At 39.4% G+C, this 21,649-nt stretch overlaps 1 protein-coding gene across 2 annotated transcripts in view; it reads right to left on the bottom strand.

The window, feature by feature from the left end:
* The window catches only part of LOC131693138 (uncharacterized), a 128,149-nt gene extending 106,963 nt beyond the window's left edge, over positions 1–21,186 (bottom strand). For both annotated transcript variants that reach the window (XR_009306159.1, XM_058980716.1), the window contains exon 1: positions 19,744–21,186. Coding sequence is in view for 1 of the 2 variants with exons in the window: in XM_058980716.1 (XP_058836699.1) it covers positions 19,744–19,774 (31 nt within the window). In the remaining variant the exon portion in view is untranslated. The remainder of the gene's footprint in view (positions 1–19,743) is intronic.
* Positions 21,187–21,649: the final 463 nt, after the last annotated feature.

Genomic DNA, 21,649 nt, shown 5'->3' with positions numbered 1-21,649 from the left:
ATGCATCACTGCTTATGTTGAAAAGCTCCCGGATCGCGTCAAGGTACAGTATCATGTCGAAGGTGTTTTCCGTCGGACATTACTGCTGAACATTAAATAAGGTACAGGCACTTACATAAATACCCAAAAAATTGAGTTAGTTGTTAATCATTGATGCACTAAGTTTATTCAAACTGAGAAAATTAACGGAGACACAATTTGCCGCTAGTCAAGTGTGATGCCCCGCCCATTTTTGAAGCTAGCGTCAATCCGGAGCTAGCTTAGTCCTGTTACTAAGTTAGTGTCGGATTCTGATGAGACAAAGTCGAAACGTAGATTCCATAACTAATTTAGCTATAGGTTTTGTGCTCTTCACGCGCAAAGATGGTTTTAAACAATTTCTCCTTAATGGAGTAAAATAGTTTTTACCAAGTAAAATAGTTTTTGTTCTCCACTAAGAAGAGATATAGCCGAGTTATTAACCGTTGTGTGTCCGACGCGGTACTCGGGTACCTTTTTAAGTTTCAATTAATTAAATTCCTATGTTTTATCCATAGCTGGAAATTGAAAAACTTTGTGACATCTTAGAACTTCACTAAGTCAAACTTTTGGGTTAATAATATTGTTGATATAGTAAGGGTGGGAGTGAGGAGGAGCTCCTGATTTTTTTACTACGTAACAGGCCGACGTGGGTACCCGGGTACCCACAAAACAAAAATGCCCGTAACTAAGGTAATATCCAACCGATTTCGATACTTTTGGCCGTTTTGGATTCAGGAACTCATCCACTTTTGGACTTGGTGAAAATTAATCGGGTTACTTCATTCCGTTCCCGGGAATCCGGGTTTCCGGAAGCAGGTTCCAGTGCTGGGGTACTATTTGCGAACTTCAATGGAATACTAGCAATATGGGTATCAAAATTCTTGGAATTGCATCAGTAGGCTGTATCTCGTGGTTTTGGAACCATTTGGTGATTTGACCCCGGAACGGACATTCCGGAGCAGGTTCCCGTGGGGCCGGGAGTGGCTATTCCATTCCAATTCCATTTTTCAAATTGCCATAAAGTGTCGTAACAATAAAAAACAGACTTCCGAGACAATTTGAAGAGTTTTGATACTCATACTGCTAGTACATTATTAAAATTTACAAATCATATCCTAGTACTGGAACATTACTGCGGAAAATCCGGATTACCAAAAATAAGATCCATAATTTTGAACTCTTTTGTACAAAATCAAAAAGTGGACGAGTTCCTGAATCCAAAATATCTAAAAGTGTCCAAATCGGTTAAAGGAAGCCATAGTTATGAGCATTTCAATTTGTGGGTACCCGGGTACCCTCGTTGGCCTGTTAAAGGTGTTTTTTTTTGTTGGACACATAACTGTTAAACAACATTGTGCCAGAAATTTTGGACGAGGATTTATATTTATTTTTAAATTCACCCAGGACCCCCACATAGATTAACATTCAAAAACTCACGTTTCTAAATCTATGATTGCTCAATCAACTTTCGGTTGCATTTTGTTTAGACGTCGACTGACCTTACGATCACATCTTCATTCGAAACAGCTGGTCTGACTATTCCAATATGATGTCACCGCGAAAACGGAGGGCAATTACTAGATCACTAATTACATCCCACTGAATATAGCTGTGGTATTTTTATTGCTGAATTGCTACAGATGAAAAGAGCAGACGAGAGCGAAACTTTGAGCGGAGTTCCCCACGAACGGCATATCGAATGCTATATTTGGATTTCCGAAAAAGAACGCCGAAAGACACAAATACCTTTGGTGAGTTTGTTTTTGTATTCCTCCGCGCTCGGTCCACGAGTCCACGAAATTCTTGGCCAGGTTTTTCGCAACCCCAAGCGGGGCTATTATTAGACCGAAAAAAAACATCAACAAACTTATCTGCCTTGCCGTACCAATACCGATGTACCGTTTCAGCGATGCAAAAATCGTTCCTAAATAAACCATAAATAACTTTCAGATGAAATGGGGTGTTTTCTTCCTGCCTGAATTGAATGTTGTTTTTTCTTTCTTTCTTTCCTTTGTTGCTGCGCAGCAGTAGCACTCGTTACTCTAATCTACAGTAATTGTGTAATATTTCATTCCTGTCGGCTCTCTCGCCATCATCACCGCACGCACCTTCCCAAGTGACAGACATTCGGACGAGGATTTTCGCCAGACTAAAAATTCCAATGTCCGCTTTGTAGTTTGCAGAAAATTGTACACATTCGCTGTATTGTTGTTATTTTTTTCTTCATAACCGTCCAACACCGCATGTCAATGGCGAGAATTGCGTCGGCGTTGGTTGTTAGCCTTGCTAAATTTAGAATTAAAACTTTCTCAATATTGATCTGTTTTTGTAACATTTGCGTTTTTGTAAAATAAAAATTTATTCGCCAATGAACGACTTACTCAACCCGAACCATCCCGTCCTCTACAAAGTGATAGCAATTTCCATAATTACAGTCCCAAAAGGCGACAATGTCACATGTACTATAAATAGTGCGGTAAGCAAATGCGCTGAATAATGCACTTGTGAGCGAACAAAACAGCCAAAGAGGTCGGGAAATCCCTTCTGTTTGAAATACAAAAAAAAATGTCTGAGTTTGCTTGAGGTGCTGCTGGTGGTGGTGGTGGTGCAAAAGGTACCTGCGCTAGCAGCCCTGCCTGCCAACATGACAAGACAAAGAGGAAGTAAACACTAGCTCCGTAGCTAGGAAACCAAAAAAGCGAACGACGTCATTTCTTCAAAATGTTCTCTAGCTTTGCGCCTAGGTACCCCTACTACACCAAAGTGAAGAGGCGAGGAGAAGCACCTCATAAAGGCAGGGTCAAATGACTTTTTATATACCCTCTCGTTCCCGTCTGGGCGTTCAAGGTTTCGTTGTTGGGCTGTTGCAGCTTATCCCAATTCCATTACAAGAGCAGTTCCAAATGCAGTAAAAAAGTAATGATTCCCACCCCACCCCACCACTGCTTACGCACCCTTCCCGGAGATCGAACTCAGTCAGTCAGCCAGCCAGTGTATGGGAATCCCCTTACGTAATGAAAGAAAAGCGGATATTCTCTCTCTTTTGTACATTGTAGCGATTGTGTAGCAGTTTCTGTTGTTGCTCTTGCTGGCGACCGTGCCAAGTGCCAAGCGCAGCAGTGAACAAGAAATGAGAGGTGCTCAAGGCAGAGTTTTCATCCGATTTCCCTACGACGGACGAGTACGACAGAGTCACGTTTCCCTGTGTTGTGCTCTGTCGTTTTTGTACGTATGCGACGGAATTCCTCACACTCAGCTGCTGCGATGGGTTGCGGCCACCGCCGCCGCAAACACACGTAGGAACACCATCCACCACCGCACGGCACGGCAGCTCCAATTCGGTCGGTATTTGTGTCTCTCCGATTCCGATATAACGTTGCTGTGTAGCTCTAGCTATACATACATATGCTTGGCCTGTGCCGTACCCCGCGCGCATATAAATAAATGTAAGCAAAACTGGCTTTCGGTGGTGCCCGCGTAGACGACTGTCTCTGGCTGTCTGCCGTGCCCGTGGAGCTCGCTGATGGTTGCGGTCGATGGCTGCGCCTCGCACCGCCACCAACCAACCACAGCCGCCTGCCCCTGCTCCGAGCATACCCGACAACCGAAACACAAGTGCTTCGACAGCTCGATAGATAGACAGTCGCTGCGCTGCGTGTCGCGTTCGCTTCGTGTACCAACATATAACTAAACTTGTTACACCCACAGGCATGAATGCCTTCGATAAAAATAAATCATGACACGCCGATATTCCGATACCTCGCTATGCCATACTGTATAGCGAGTAGCGATTCTGTTTTGCTTTTCCTGCAAGAACATTATTTGCAAAGTGGAAAATTTACCGTCGATGCAAGTTCTGCGGCATGGCGAAGGTGCGCCACCCGTTGCTTGGGCGATCGATTGTTGATTTTGTTTAATTTTTTTTGGCGAAATGACCCGGCCTTTTTGTTTGACTTGAACAGAGTTTCCTCACCTTTTAATGTAGGAAGTAATTATAATTTGGATCACTATACAGGTTGTGTAGAACATTTTTGAGAACTAGAATGTAGGCCACCGCTTGTTTTCAATGGTTTAAGGTGGATTTTTCAACGATTTCCATTGTTTCTGTGTGTGTGTGTAGTAATTTCTTATCAGAAGTCAAGTTCACATTTATTTTAGAATCCATTATCCCACATTTTAACAGTCGTGTGTTCATTATTTAGATGCTATGAGTTCAATTGAAAATGAAGTCTCGCCAAAAATTGTTTAAATGTGTTAGTATAACAAAGCTGGGGATCTTTTATGATTTTACAAAATATAAAAATAAAAAAAAATCACAATAAATTACTGTCTGTCTGTCGCGTCTTGTTAAGTCAGTTTGCTGTAGCATGTTGAGATCATTTTTCTTAACGATGAAGGATATGCTGTGTTGTTCACCACGATTCGAGAGGTCAACCCGTCTGCCATCTCTCGGATTATCATTCGCGCCATGTCGTCATCGATGCTGCTTTCTTGCTTTTCAGGGTTTGATGTTTTTGATGGTTTCTTGTTCCACGGCTTATTTATTGATGGTACTGGTTGTTGGTTTGGAGGTGCTAAACGCAATTGTTGTTACTTCGATGGTACTGGTATTGGAAGTTGGTTTCGAGTTACTGGGCGCAAACGCTTTAAAATGAGTACTTGTCACTGTTTGATCCGCAGTTACTAGTTATGCAGCCATTTGTGTTTTAGAATTACTGTGAGCTGGTTTTTGTAGCATTAATCGAACATTCCTGAATCGTTTCGGTGCAAAACTTTACATGGTCTTGCAGAACTGCCACCCAAGAGTCTGCCTTAGACACGAGATGTCTTAGCGTGATTTCAATTAAATGATTATGTATGAAGAAACTGGCTTGGTTGGACGCATACCGTTAGGAACATCCGGGAAGAAGTTCCTCCAAGTATCAGTTGTTACAGAGTATACTTCTCCATATCTTTGCATGTATTTTCTATTCACGCCAATAGGTGCGAAATCATGTGAACGTATATCTACAGTAATGTCGCCTATACATACGCGGATACTGATCTTAACGTTGCCGCATTCTACGTTGTGCTTCGTGTTGTTCCGCAAAATGATAGGCTCTACTTGGTCTATGTTCTTGAACATAATCAGTACAATGTCTGCTGTGGTAAAACTTCAACTTTGAGCTTCGGTTGACTTCAGCTCAATCTGCAAATTTAATGTTGGCTCAAAGAATCAATAGCAACACAATTCGCACCCAGTGGGACTACTTGTTGTCATGGATCGGCATTCATCACTATTTCACACAGTAGGTAAGGGTAACGATATTTGGATGAATTTACAACTGGTATTGCATCGTCATTTTCTAATAAATTACAGTGGTTGTTGATTCTAAACCTTGCGTATCCGTCCTTCTGCTCCAGAGGTGAAACGTTAAATTATTAATAATAAACTTCTAGAACATATATCGTTTAAGCTTCGCTTTCTGAATATAACAACATACATTAAGGGTTTTTTTTACACGGTGCAAGGAGTTTTTTCTTGGTTTTTGAAACTAGCACGGATTTCGCAACTAACGCGGATTTCGCAACTACCATGGTTTTTTATGTGTACTGTAACTCAGAAGACCTCCCTATCAGAATCACTCACAACAATTGCAGACGAGACGGAAGATGTTACCCACTAAAACACCGCTTACCTTTGTGAAGGCAAGCTAAAATCCTAACGTTAAAAGGAAAGCCACTAAGGTCCGATAAAATGTATTTCCCTCTTGAGGAATTCAACGAAGATCCGTCCGAAAATAATTAAAATCCTGACCGACCATCTTAGATTCCTATGAAACTTTACACCTTTCATCGGCATGGAAGAATAAACAGTTTCCACAATCAGTAAGATTATTGTGATTCAAGAGCAATTTTTTAAAAGGGCGTAAACATTTCTAACTGCATCAATTTCAAAAAATTCTGTTCGATTACTGTATTTTATACAGCAAAGCTTTCTGAGAACAAGTTTCAGAGAATGAATATTTATGTGCGAAAAAATATACGCTGAAAAAAATGTTGTGTCATTTTTCACAAAAACAAAACTTTGTGTTAAAAATTTAAATTGTAAAAAACCCATTTTTTCTAATTTTTTATATTTTGTCAATAAAAACCTCAAGAAAAAAGAAACATTATGAAAGTGATTGTATGATGGAGAACTTATCGGCAAAAAAAGTTTTTCTGACAATAATTTTATACATGTTTTTAAATTTATTGCTAATTGACCTACAAAACTGTAATTTTATTACAGAATATAATTCTAAGTCTCATTTTAAATCAAATTGTATTTAACAAAAATCTTCTAAAATTGCGATAGTTTTCGAGATATTTAGAATTTTGTAAAAAAATAGTTATTTCGTGTGATTATGCCCTTTTTAAAAGCCATTCGCGTTACCCCATCATAAAATGTCAAAAATCTAATGTTTATCGTTTTAAAGACGTAAAAGTAACTTTTACAGTGTATTTGGATCATGGAGAAGCTTTCAATAAAAAAAAGATGGGTGGGTAATGTCAGAGACATAACCGGAGTGAAGTAGAATACACTTTAGACCGGTAAATTCTGCTCTGGAATAAGCAATTTCTATGCGATTTTGTCGACTTTAGCACATTCATAGTTTATTTGGAGTATTTTTGGAATTATCAAGTTGACAATTTGCAACATTCTTTGAAAATATTGTTGAACTTTTATGAATGAAGGCACGCAAACGAGCGTTTGACCGTCGTCCTACTACCAGCATCAGAGAAGTAGCAGATCAGCATTTTTCGCTACATGGCCTGTACCAAACAAACCGCTCGTAAGTCCACCGGAGGAAAGGCTCCCCGCAAGCAGTTGGCAACAACCCCCTGGCAACCCTATACCATCATATGGAGTTTGACAGCGACCGACATATATGGGGCGTTATAGCTATAAAGCCCCAAACAAAGAATTATGTTCGGCACTATGCTCGATATTCAAGCATTCCACACGACGTTTTGCATCTTGTGGGATGATTTAATAATTTAATTTAATCGACATTTTGTAACTAAATACAGCTTCTAATCATTCGGTTCAAAATCAATGTTTTGCCTTTCATGGCAGTGATGCTGGCTGTACAGAGACGTCGTCCTTGACAGGGGGCTGGTTGGCAACGAAGGTCGTGTAAAAGTGCCCCAGTCACGGTTGGCGTTAAGAGCCTCATCGCTACCGAACAGAAACAGTCGCCCTGCGAAAAATTCACAGCTATCAGAAATCGAGCGGGCCTAAATTGTGACCCAAAATAAACCACAAACCAACAAGTTGTTTTCAGAACCAGCCAATTATAAAGTATTATTATTATAAATGAAATTTTCCATTGCCTTACAACCTCCCTCTCCCTTTCCTCCCGGCTTGAATAACTATCAATCTTGATGATGCTGTGCGGCGGGGGCACTAGTTTTTATTATGGTGGAAAATTTAGGTTTGCGCGTTTTTCCCAAAAGTTTTTAGCTGTGTTGTTTTCAAAGAAGTTGTAGTTGAATTCAAAATAAAATAGTTTATTTTTATTGTCAGAGATGCACCTTCCAACGAAAACTAGTCTGGCTCGCTTGGAATCGAATTGTATGGACCAACCACTGCTTTCACAAAAACTGTTATTTTCAGTAATTGAACATTCTACATTTTTGTAAATTGAATCATTACACTAACCTGTCTACAAATCACACAAATAACTTTTTTATTTTGTGCCATTCGACTTGAAAGCGACGATATTGTTCACAAGTGGCTCACTTACCATCCAACGCTCTTGGCAAGCCACTTTCTGATGCTTGTAATAAAATTTCAATTCGATTCTTTGTCGATAAATTGATGGCCCTGAAAAGGGACTTTTCTTTGGGCAGTGTTCGAAATTTACTTGGTGCCATCGAAGACGGCGTGCTTGGCCAACTCTTCTGACAGCAGCAAACGGACTGCGGTTTGAATTTTGCGGGAGATGCTGCAAACAAACTGCTGCATGCTGATGCTGCAAACGAACTGATCGTGAACAGCAGCATGCTGAGTTTTTATACCTGACTACAGCACAATGTAAGCTCGTCCTTTTTTGTGTTGTCCTCAATATGTGTTCTTCGTAGCTCCACCCCTTTGTTGGTCGACCACATATTTTTGATAAAGAACAAAATTGAAATTGTGTTTCCAATACAGAGGTTATCGAACACTCACGGTAAAAAGAGTAATGTAATACGGCACTTTGGTAAAATGTTTGAGAATTGAAACCGTTTTTGAATGCGCCTAGTAAACACGAAACTGTAAACAAACACACAAATGATAACTTTTTATTTTGTGTCATTCTACGTGAAATCTACTATATTGTTCACAAGTAGCTCACTTGCCATCGAACGCTCTTGGCAAGCTACTTTCGGATGCTTGTAATAACAAAATGTCAATTCGATTCTTTGTTGATAAATGGCCCGTACCAAACATACCGCTCGTAAGTCCACCGGAGGAAAGCCTCCCCGCAAGCAGTAAGCAACGAAGGCCGTGAAAAAGTGCCCCAGTCACGGTTGGCGTTAGGAAGCCTCATCACTACTGAACAGAAACTGTCGCCCTGCGAGAAATTCACAGCTATCAGCAATCGAGCAGGCCTAAATTGTGACCCAATATAAACCACAAACCAACAAGTTCTTTTCAGGACCAGCCAATTATATTCCAGTAAGATACAGTGCGACGCGTTCGTTTAGCCGCACTCGTCTTTCGAATTTATTTCAAACAGAAACAAGTAGAATGTCATAGAATATAATTTAGTTCTATTTCTCATTACTAAACAAAAACAAAAATTCCAATTTCTTCAAAAATAGTTCACGCAGAAAAATTATAATGAAAAAAATCGTAAATTCCCAGCTGCATTCGTTTAGCCGCACATCGGATCGGATCGGAATTAGAAAATTTGTTATATTTCCACCGGAAATTTAATATTTGGTAGCTCCTCCTTTACTCTTAATGATTTCGAAAATTCTGTTGGGCATTGAGTTAACGAGGTTTCGGATAGTTCGTGGATCGATTTGTTCCCAGTGTTCCCGTATACAATTTTTGAGGTCCTTTGTAGAGTTGAACTGGCGCCCGTTTTGATAAACTTTTGAAGCTAATATGCCCCAAAGATTCTCAATTGGATTGCAATCCGGACTGCATGCTGGCCAATCAAGGACGGTGATTTCTTTCTCATTAAACCATGCTTTGGTTTGACGTGATACGTGAATAGATGCGTTGTCCTGCTGGAAAATAATCTTTTCATCAGAGTAATTATCTAAGTGGGGCACCAAAACATCTTCCAGTAGCTCACAATAGCTGCTGGAATTCATTCTTGTAGTAATCCAGCAGATGGGTAGCTTATGGTCAAAAGAAAATCCTCCCCATACCATTACCGTGCCACCTCCAAAATTTCGCCTAGAACGAGTGATTGATTTATCCTTTAAATCATACCAATAATGGCTGTAGCAGTCAGGGCCATCGAAATTGAATTTTTTCTCGTCTGAAAAAATTACTTGGCGCCACTCATCGGTCCAGTGCATATGCTCCTGTGCAAACCGCAGACGATTTACCTTGTGTTGGAATGTCAGCCTGGGTTTCGCCTTGGGTTTCATCCATTTGATGCTCGGTGTGCTATTGATAACCCGACTAATAGTGGATTTATGCACTGGAAGATCAAGTTTGTTTATAATTTGACGGCAGTTTAAACGATTTTGCGTAGCTTCGTGACGAATTTGACCTTTTTGCCTGGCCGACAATTTAGCGTTTCCCTTAGCACGCGGCTTAACCCTGTACTTTTGGGGATTTTTGAGAAAATTTCGCACAACTTTCTCGGATCTGTCGATTTTCCGAGCAATTTCGCGATTAGAAAGATTTAGACTCTTCAGAACGCGAATTTGGCCTATTTCCACTTCGTCCAACCGTTTTGCTTTACCCATATCTGAAAAAACAATATAATTGTTCAATGTTCCACGTTAACTATTTACAAGACTAACTGCCAAGTGAATAATCCTCCAGGAGTGGATACAAACGACTTTATGTTGTAAAATCACTTGAAATTAAACCTGCGTCTAAACGTTTGCAACGATCCAAATTGACAAAATTAGCTTAAAAGCCAAATTACCACCGTCAACAATAAAAACAGTATAATGTAGAACTTATATACGCAATACGAGATGTCACTAATACACTCACACTATCCATATCTAGGTTTGAACTGAACCAAAAAAGTTGGGATATTTTTCATAAGTGCGGCTAAACGAATGCATCGCACTGTATAAATGAAATTTTCGTTTTCCATTGCCTTACAACCTCTTTCCTCCCGGCTTGAATTACTATCAATCTTGATGATGCAGTGCGGCTGGGCACAGGCAGTTTCCATTATAGTGGAAAATTTAGGTTTGCGCGTTTTTCCCAAAAGTTTTTTAGCTGTGCTGTTTTCAAGGAAGTTGTAGTTGAATTCAAAATAAAATAGTTTACTTCTATTGTCAGAGGTGGACCTTCCAACGAAAACTAGTCTGGCTCGCTTGGAATCGAATTGTACGGACCAACCACTGCTTTCACAAAATCCGTTATTTCAGTAATTGTACATTCTACAGAATTAGTCACAACTATTTCCAATCAGCGCAAAAATCGAAGGTTTTCATTCAATACAACAGCAGATTTTCACGTTTGAAAAAACAGGCAGCATTCTGGCCGAAAATTTTGAAACGGAGCACCTATATCGAAACGTTAGAAAACGTTCGATTTTTGTAAATTGAATCATTACACTAAAATGTCTATAAATCACAAATAACTTTTGATTTTGTGCCATTCTCGTGAAAGCGACGGTATTGTTCACAAGTGGCTCACTTGCCATCCAACGCTCTTGACAAGCTGATGCTTGTAATAACAAAACTTCAATTTCATTCTTTGTCGATAAATTGATGGCCCTGAAAAGGGCCTTTTCTTTGGGCAGTGTTCGAAATTTACTTGGTGCTGGTGTATATGGTAACAGTTTTGGTGCCATCGAAGACGGCGTGCTTGGCCAACTCTTCTGACAGCAGCAAACGGACGGCGGTTTGAATTTTGCGGGAGATGCTGCAAACGAACTGCTGCATGCTGATGCTGGAAACGAACTGAGCGTGAGCAACAGCATGCTGAGTTTTTATACCTGACTACAGCACAATGTAAGCTCGTCCTTTTTTGTGTTGTCCTCAATATGTGTTCTTCGAAGCTCCACCCCTTCGTTGGTCGACCACATATTTTTGATAAAGAACAAAATTGAAATTGTGTTTCCACTACGGAGATTATCGAACACTCAGGGTAAAGAGAGTAATGTAATACGGCACCTTGGTAAAATGTTTGAGAATTGGAACCTTTTTTGAATGCGCCTAGTAAAAATGTTTTCCACTTCACTCCAGTTTGTTTCTGACCATATTTGCAATTTACGTACTGAAATAAATCATAATTTAGGGTTTAACCCAAATTGCTCTCCAGGGAGAAACAGTCCATGAAACAGAAAATGCAAACTTATTCTTTGAAATGGTTTTGGTGGCCCTGAAAAGGGCCTTTTTTATAATGATACAAGTGAGTTCTACCTTTTCAACTTCCAAATCCATACAAAGTGCGTCCCTGCCGCTTCAGAGTATAGACGACATTCATTGCGGTTTTGCGCTTGGCGTGTTCAGTGTAGGTCACGGCATCTCGGATGACATTTTTCTGCACACCATCAGCATTCGTAGATTAAATTGGAGATGCATTTTACACCACCACGACGAGCCAGACGCCGAATTTGGTGATTCCCTGGATTTTATCACGACGAACCTTGCGATGACGCTTGGTACGGGAACGCAAACATGATACCGCTCATTGTACCGTCCGGACGAGCATGTTGCTCGTGTGGTAAGCGAGCACCCACTGATACAAAACAAGCTCGTGTGACCTGTATATATAACATTCCCGTATGTAATGAAACGCTTACATGCTCCTTTTTGACGGCTCTGCGTGGGATATGCTGGCAAATTGCGCATTTTCCTCGCTGTTTCCGAAGGATTTTCTGAAAATCCTTGTTTTGGTTTATTTATAGTAGTCGCAGTAATTCCGAAATTTAATACGAAATACGTGCACAAATTTCCGATCAGATAGTGCAAAAATATTGCGATTTCGTCCAGTAGAACGGAAGATACTCGCATTTCAAACCTGGGAAAATTTCTCAACTGAAATTTTTGAAACGGGACCCCATATTGAAACGTTAGAAGTATTCTACTTCAAAAATTCCTAACAACAACGTTTGACATATTTTTATGATTCATACTATTTGCAGTCAAAAATACAATTTTGTTTTTGAAAATGATTCTAAACGCTATTTTAAATCAAAATGCTCATAACAAAAAAATTCTCAAATGTAGTAGCTCTCGAGATATTTCAAATTTTGTTTCAACAACATAATTCTTTTGTTTTATTACGACTTTTTCAGAAATTATTCGCGTTTCTCCTTCAACAATAATAACTTTTTCAAAAGGCCCATAACATTTCCTGTAACTTTCTCTTTGACATCAAGGTGATATTGTAAACCATTTGAAAGCTATTCGAAAACAATCAAAATACTATTCAACCATAGGGTCTTATGACTAAACTAAATAGTTCGATCATATTTTGATTTTGATTGCTTTCAAATGGTTTACAATATCACCTTGATTTCAAACAGAAAATTACAGGAAATGTTATGGGCCCTTTGAAAAACTTATTAATGTTGATGGAGACGCCAATAATTTCTGAAAAGGTCGTAAGAAAACAAAAGAATTGTGTTGTTAAAACGAAATTTGAAATATCTCGAGAACTACTACATTTCGGAACTTTTTTATTATCATTTTGATTATAAATAGCGTTTAAAATCATATTCAAAAAGAAAATTGTATTTTTGACTGCAAATAGTATGAATTATAAAAATATGTCAAAAGTTGTTGTTAGGAAAACTTTTTTATTGAAAGTTTCTCCATGATCCAAATACACTGAAAAAGTTTCTTTTACGTCTTTAAAACGATAAATATTAGATTTTTGACATTTTATGATAGGGTATCGCGAATAACTTTTAAAAAGGGTATAATCACATGAATTAACTGTCTTTGTTGGAACAAAATTCCAAATATCTCGAAAACTATTGCATTTTGGAAGATTTTTGTTAAATACATTTTGATTTAAAATAAGACTAAGAATCATATTCTGTAATAAAATTACAGTTTTGTATTTCAATTAACATGCATAAACATGTACAAAGTTATTGTAAAAAAAACTTTTTTACCGATAAGTTCTCCATCATACAATCACATTCAAAATATTTCTTTTCCCTTTAAGTATTTGTTTCTAGAATATAAAAAATTAAAAAATGAGTTTTTTGCAATTTACATTTTTAACACATTTTTTGTTTTTGTGAAAAATGACAACATTTTTTTCAGTGTATATATTTTTCGTACATAAATATTCATTCCCTGAATCTCGTTCTCAGAAAGTTCTGCTGTATAAAATACAGTAATCGAACGAAAAAAAATTTAAATCGATGTACGTAGAAATGTTTACGCCCTTTTGAAAAATTGCTATTGTTCTATTCTATTCTATTCTAACCCTTACACAGCCAGTATTGAAAAACATCCTGGAAAACACTGCAGTTAGTCTGTAGTGTTTTTCTTGTCAATATTATTATTTGAAGCATATTTTCATATGTCGCAAATATTAAAACGGCCAGGCCTACTGTGCAGAGTTGGGTATGAAGATGTTTCAAAATTAGACGGCAATTAAATTATTCATTTAGTGAATAATTTTATTAACGAATTGTTTCGAATCTTAAAGGAGGAAGAAACGAGGACAACCGTACCGACCGTTTCAGGGGAATACAATAAATCGTTGGGAGTGACTTGGCTAAGAAGGTTAATGTCACTCCTTTTGTCCTTTGGGATGGGGCAGAGGTATTTACACCTTGCCTTGGCTAATAAGCCTAGGTTAAATCGCCTTTACTCGCTCTCAAACTTATCGTGCCGTATCAGATAATAATGTTAACAATAACTACATAATTCCGAAGAATTAGGAAGTAAGCACAGATATTGTTATCTTCTAACAAGAGACAATAATCTTATAATACCTTGACGTACCCTCCCTGCCCAAATATTAAAATAAATAAATATCATGGATTAAATGCATATAAGGAATCTTATGGATATACTTCAGATAGTGAAAATGAAAAGTAATCCAATATTTAGAAAGAGTAAAATCACTACCACTATAGAAAAAAATACATAACCAATTGAAAGTATAAACAATATAATCAGAACGCTCTCACCCGGTAATTGCAGATACATCACACTGCATTATGGTCCTGTCGGCGTACGTTGTGGATTGATGTTTCGCTTCTTGTGACGATGATGAAGTGTCAGTTTTGCTGCTGGATCTTGTTAGCCGCGATATATATTGCAGCCACATCTGGAGCTATCAGTGGCGTCTGATTTCGCTCTCATTGTACGATGACCGATGAAGCGAACAGCTCACTGCCCGCACTGCAGTGGCCCGCCGGTGTTCGTATCAAGCACCAGCACGTCGAATCTGCTCGAATAACTTTCTAGTCTCCTTTACGATAAACGCTGAGATCACTTCCGAACACAACGAGCAGCGGTAGGCCGGGAGAAGGTTCCGCTCGCACGAGCAACACAATGACGCCAAAATCGTTCCGGGAACACTAATCTAGCTATTCACCGTAAAGCACTCAGTGTTCCACCATCGAGAATTCTTCGGAAGTGGTCCAACTAATAAATCTTCTAAAACTGCAGAAATATGGTGCAGAGAAAAAAAAACTGACGGAAAAACACAACTGTCTCGAAGGAGACCTCGCCTACTATCTTTCGCCCTTTTGAAAAATTGCTCTTGCATCAAAATATTGCAATTGTCAGAGAAAATAATGGAGATTCATAAACCGAACACAACTTCAAAGTTTCATTCGAATTGACGATGGTCATATTTTGTGGTCAGCCGGTTTCTCATTTCTTGCAAAAAGGTATTAAAAAACCCAAAAAATTCTGCGCATTTATGTATTACAATCCTTTTGAATGTTTGTATGATTTTGAGGACTACAAACTAAAAACAGACAAAAGACAGTGAACTATGTCCTTGAGAATCGTCTGTTTATTCTAGTTTGTGTGTGCTGCTTAAGGCCAATTGCAGCGGGCCGTGACTTCGCGATGTATCATCGTGAAGGGCTCGAGCATTTGTACGTTAACGTGTAGCGTGTGCTAACGTGTATGTAACTTCGCGTGTATAAATTCTATGCCTTTCGCGTATTTGCGTGTGCTCTTGGATGATCGCGCGCGAACCGTGAATCTAATACTTAATTTTTGTTGTACGGTTCAGACGCTAGAAGAAAGTGAGTTCTTCCATATCACTAGAGTTCCCGGTCATGTCGCCATGGAAGGTGTTGTCTAGTGGATATGAACTTTATTTTTTTGATTGGTCCAACTGACTGTATAGACCTAAGTTGCTAAAACGAAGGGTAATGATGTCCGGACGTGACCGATTTATGATCGCGCAAACACGGACGTTTGTAGGTTCGCATTTGAGACCGCGATTGAAACTTCGTAAGTGCTACAACGATTATTACCGGAGTGTTATCAAGTTTGCGCGATCGCGGGCGTAGGTGTGCGTTGTTGATCGCGAAAGGCTTAAGCGTTCGTATGTTAACGTGTTTGTCGCGTGTGCTCCCGTGCTTGTGACTTCGCGTGTACAACACTGGATTTTGTAACCGTGTGGCCATTCACATATTCCCGTTGATTTCACACCACTCCGTGATTAGGTCGATATCGGACGTTCACAGCAATCCAAGGGCGAGGTTATCACTCAAAGAGACCTTGAAAATTAAAAGACTTGAGTAGTTTTTAGAGGTTGTTGATGAATAACACGAATATCAGTGTTCCTAAATAACTCCCTTGTGGCACACCCGAATAGATGTCGAAAAATGTAGATATCGCGTCTTCAAACCGAACAAAAGCACTTCAACTTCAGAGTTACTGCGTCAGCCGATCCGGTAATCCGATACGTTATATTTTTTCGACAGATAAACGATGGGAAACTTTTTCGATAAATCTACGTAAATAGCTTTCATTTGCAGACGCTTCTGGAATTTTCTCAACAGTTCAAACCTAGCACATCAGGTCGGTTGTGGTGGAGCGTTTTTTACGAAACTAGTCCTTTTTAATGCAAAATACTTTACGATTTTGGAATATTTTTTGCACGAATTTCAACCTGTCGTTTAGAATGTAAAACAAATAATTTTTTGGAGTTTATTGCAAGGATTTCGCAATTAACACAGTTTTCACACGAGGTCCTTTTGAATGAAAAAGATTTAGAAAATTTCTGTGTAAGTGGTAAAGACACACCTTGAAAATTTCTTATGGAATCTACCGCCATTTTGAAATTCTAGATGGCAAATTCAGAATTCTCTATAATTCCACCAATATAGATATTTTCATAATTGGTTTGACGAGTAGATGCCAAAGATCGTTTTTGTAACCAAAGATAGCGACTTTCGATGTTAGTTGTCGAAAACGTTTGTGAAAAATTAAATTCGTTAAATTCGAAAGTAGTGCAAATCCCTCGTGCAAACAAACTTCAGTTTATATGTCCAACTCCAAACACTTCACACATGATTTTGAATTGATATTTAACTAAAAAAAGTACACTCAAGTTTTTTTTACGCGGATTTTGAAATTTACGCGGTTTTCATTTACGCGGATTTTGAAATTTACGCGGTTTTCATTTACGCGGCTCGTATCCCCCGCGTAAAAAAAACCTGAGTGTATGTCCTGTTTGCCTCTATCGATCCTACTGGACAATGGGCTTAGCTCCATCCTTGGCGGCTAACCAAGCAAAGAGAAAATGATCAAAGTGGTCGAATAAAAGGCGTATGCCAATTCAATTCCATAAAATAAGTTTCTTTAGTATTCTACAAGCGAAAAATTTCACTACCTATCTATAAGATAAAATACAGTTTCATCACACACGAAATTCTGTATTGGGAAGTACGCGGTGTTCGAGACCACATGCGATGTTTTGTACGTATATAATATATATTTATAATACGTATATTTTGTGATAGCTGAGAAACAAGTGGATCAGAATATTCCGAATATGAATCTTCGTAAATATGTTGCATTTTCGAAAAAAAAATATTTTTTAATTATCGATAAATAAAGAATAAAAGATCAAAAGCAATAATTCGTATGTCTTTTCATTTTTCCACATAAAATTCTGAAATATTGCTAGATTTTCTGCCGAATCCAGAAGGTCCCCTTAAGGTACACTCCAGTGTTCTGTTAGCAGACTATGTCCGTTGACTGTATTCTTTGTCGGCGAATACCAAAGTGGGCTTCGAGAATGACGATCAACGCCGAACCAAATGGTTACCCAGTGACAAATCCTGGATCAATTTCGGAAATACAACTTGTGGACGCACTATCTGTTTGTGGAGTTGAAGGCGGCCTATAATTCAGCGAAACTTTGTCAGACAATACGGCTTTCCGAAAAAACGGATGAAGTTAATTAAGTTGAATCGTATCAAGCGTTAAAATAACCTGAGAGATATGCGGCTCTTTTTTGACTTTAGGTGGATGGAAGCGAGACGATGCAGTCTCTAATCTATTGTTCAATATAGCGCCCGAAGGTACAATACGCAGATACGATGTGCAAAGCAATGGAACTATCATCAGATCTCACAAGCTTCATAACTACGCGGACGACATGGATTGCATTGGCGTTGATCGCAGAGCAATCGAAGAGGCATTTGTGTCTTTTAAAATAAAGACAGCGAGAATCCGACTGGCTATAAACTCTAACCAGACAAAGTGCGCGGTAGCTGGTTAAGAGCGAGGCAGACCGAACGGTGTTACTTCCGAAGTGGAAGTGGATGGGGTACTTACGATATGAGCATGTCGACGATTTCATATATTTTGGAACACTAGTGACATTGTGATTGCTGACGATGTTAGCAGCGAAATGAAAAGACGTATTGTGGTTACGATTAAGACTTTCTATGGTTTACGATGTGAGCCAAAAGTCCCGTAGACTACGAAAGCCCACAAAAATTGTTCTGAACAAATCCCCGATGATCCCTCGGCCATGAAGCATAATTGTTGAAGAAGACAGACTATCGAGTGCAAGAAATTGAGATACATTCTGCGCTCAACACTCAATGGAAAACGGCGGCGACCCATGAACTTCATTTATTTAGCTGTAGCAAGTGCATGAAAATGCTGACATCGGCAGGTTGGTAAAGCACAACGAATCCATCGATCAAACCCAACAGCAAAGCCTTCGGCTCAAACAAATCATACCGATCTGAGGCAGCGACTCGTCACTTCCAGCAGTGAAAGTGATTGATCGAGCGAAATATTCAACTACATCCATCAGCATTCTCTTAGGTGCTAATGCTGGGCCCTTTTCCTGAACCAGACAGCGCATACAAAATCGAAAAATCGATAAATAGTACGCCCAACATGCCCCTTCACTCAAGAGTATCACTAGTAAGTAGAAACATTTACCGGCCAGCTATCAAGATATCCGCGCTAATCAATATGAATTATGCCAGTCGAAGGCCACAGACCCAAGACCAACCCGTACAATAAATTGTTGGGTATATACTAATTTAATGAAGTACGTGTTGATGTTACTAGCTCTTTGAAGGTCAAATTTAATTCATAAGTTACTTATTACTGACAAAATGAAAAATCAGGAATCATCCTACTAAGATCAATCTATGAGAATTTACCCAGATTCCAGTCTCTAGATCGTTCTATCAACAATGAACAGACAAAGAATAATTTTTTTTCTGTTGCTTATCATATCCAAAGGGGACTTTGTCCTATACCCACTACTCTACCATCGAAGTGATTTGTGATTTTTTCAGAAAATCTATAGGTCAGAGAATTCTACGATTGTCATGCCGTTGACTAGTGGCCAAATTCCATTCATTGAGTTACATTTAGGTTCCTATTATTTATACCTATTTTTTGTAATATGTGGAAATGATACAACTTTTCTTAACTTTACAGATGTCTGACTTACTTAAAGTTCAAAAACTTTGATGGAATTCGCAAGACTACTCTAATTTGCAGCTTTTGCAAATTCACAGAAATCATTTTGAAACGCGTAGGACTTTTTGTGCCTTTTGTCAAAGTTAACAAAATAATAGAAGAAAACACGGATCGTAATTTGTAATTTTCTTGCACAGGATAACTTTAATCAGGTCAAGGAAGTTACTGCGATTGTACCGATCGTACTAACGAGAGTAATTATAAGTTTAGAATCTTGAAATTCAAAGAATCCCATAATTTTTCAGGTTTTTGCGGTTATCTAGTAAAGCGGTTTGGGGACCTGAATCTTGAAAATATTCGGGGCATATAAAAATACAAACTTATGTATTTATGTATATACAATGTGTAATTCATCGTAGAACATTGAGCTTAGTACACTAAAAATGTATCTATGAAAAAAAACACAATCTAGCACACACACACATAAGTCAGCAAACATTATTTAGTTTTCGCTTCGAATTACGCACGATCGTTCAAAGGCCCGCCAGAATGGTCTTGACCCTTTCCTTGGCCTTCTCCATCCTTGTAATCGATTCGATGTGAATAATAGTATACCAAATGACAAAAACAAAAAAAAAATAAAATAATATATTCGTCAAAGTCGAAGACACTTACTTGTTTTGGTAGCTCCCTTCCTGCGGGCCATCGCACTGCTATAGATATTTAGAATTTCGAATTAAACACGCTCAAAACTGTTTCACTAGTAATCGTTTTTCATACAGGGGTGGAAAGAAAAAAAAAAAAAAGCGAACGATATGTTTCGTCTTCCGGTTCGGCTCTGCGAAGTAGGTATGTAATTCCTTCTGACCTTCCTCTGACTCCGTACGCACTATCCATACGCTGCTGGTGGGTTGGTTGGATCTGTGCGGCGCGTACATGCGAGTGACCGCTGCTTGCTGGCTGACCGACAAGGTGGGTTCTTTGCTGTTTGGCTGCTATTATGCCATTTACTGATTTTTTTTTCTTTTTCTTCACTATACGAACGGGCACATTCTTGCTTCTTTTTGGTTTATTTACTTTTTTTTTGCACTCTCAGCGAACGTAAACAAGTGGTGGCATTCACTACAAGCACAGCACGAAGCAGGCAGCAAAAGACAGAACCAAAACACACCGTCCGACCGCGAATCCGTCGAATTGATTATGACGATGATGTTTGTTGGTTGGTTGGTTGGTCGGTTGGCTGATCGGTCGGTCGGTTGGTTGGCTTTGCTGGAAGCACCAGGAAAGAGCAGCGAATGAATGTACGAAATAAAAACAACGCAAAGAAAATCCACGTACACACGGAACGTCGTCTCAGCCTTTTTTGCACGCGGTGTTGTATTACAGCTTGCTTCGTCTTGCTGTTGCTGCTGCTGCTGTTTGGTGCGCCGATGATAATGGGCTTTCGTTTGGAACGACGAAAAACCCCCCTTGTCGCACACAAACACACTCACGCAGGCACACGGCTGGCGCGGGCAGACGATCACATCCCCCAATTCGCGACGTCTAAGCGCTGCTGCTTCTTTTTGATTTTTGCATCATGTCACACTTGTTTTTCCACTTGTAATAAAATTTAGATTTTCACGCTCGAGCAACAATTACTTGCTTCCATTTGCATAAGCACATTGCCAACAATTTTTCTTCTGTCCCTAATCAACTATCCAACTGCCGTCGTCCTTTAGCTTGCTTCTTGACGCCCCGGATTTAGGGCAATACACAAAAAAACTCAATCACCGAACGACTCACAGGCGAGAAAATTAACGCAGAAGCAACAGCAGTAAGGACACTCACGGAATTCCCTTCGTTTTGTCTTTTCTCTCTGTCTCGCACCCTTTCTGGCGCACACTCTATCGTTCTGTCTCGTTCGCACACGGTTGTTGGATCAAGTGCGGTCTGCTTGTCCCGAAATCAAAACTGCTCTACAAGCGGCTGGCAAATTGAAATGTGTGCAAATGAACGAGATAGCTGATGCTGCTGATTATCATACTGGTACGGAACAACAACAACAACAACAAGAGTTATGTTACAAAAAGAAAAATGACCTGTCGCGCGCTGCAAAAAATCCGAACTGCTCGCTTCGAACGGCAAACCTTGAATGAGATTGAAGTGAGACGCCGAACTGGGAGAGAGCCCCCGATCCGACTGACGTACGATAGACGAGACAAGCCTGCTGCTGTTGCTGCTGCTTCTGATGATGATGATGACGATGACGATGATGACTGCGATCAACTGAGAGAGCTACGGAGCATACGCTACGAGGCTTTTCATTTGTATCCACATATATCTATGCTTATACATACTATTTTTCTACGAATGGGTGGTGGGCGCCGCACACGTTGAATATGCATTACACTAACCATAATACTCAACTGAGCAAAGCATATCACACGGTGGTACAGTCTGGAAGAGCGAGTGTTGCGCTTTGAGAGCGAGCTTTTCAAACATTCACCACGGATAAATTGCAATCGTCAAAGGAAACGCATCGAGGCGGAAGTGATTGATTGATAAAGATCTAATCAAATTCATTTCTTTCGTAGTCGAT

Source organism: Topomyia yanbarensis, chromosome 3 (assembly GCF_030247195.1).
Source record: "Topomyia yanbarensis strain Yona2022 chromosome 3, ASM3024719v1, whole genome shotgun sequence".
In the NCBI taxonomy this organism is placed as follows: Eukaryota; Metazoa; Arthropoda; class Insecta; order Diptera; family Culicidae; genus Topomyia; species Topomyia yanbarensis.
This window is presented reverse-complemented; position numbering and strand designations above follow the sequence as displayed.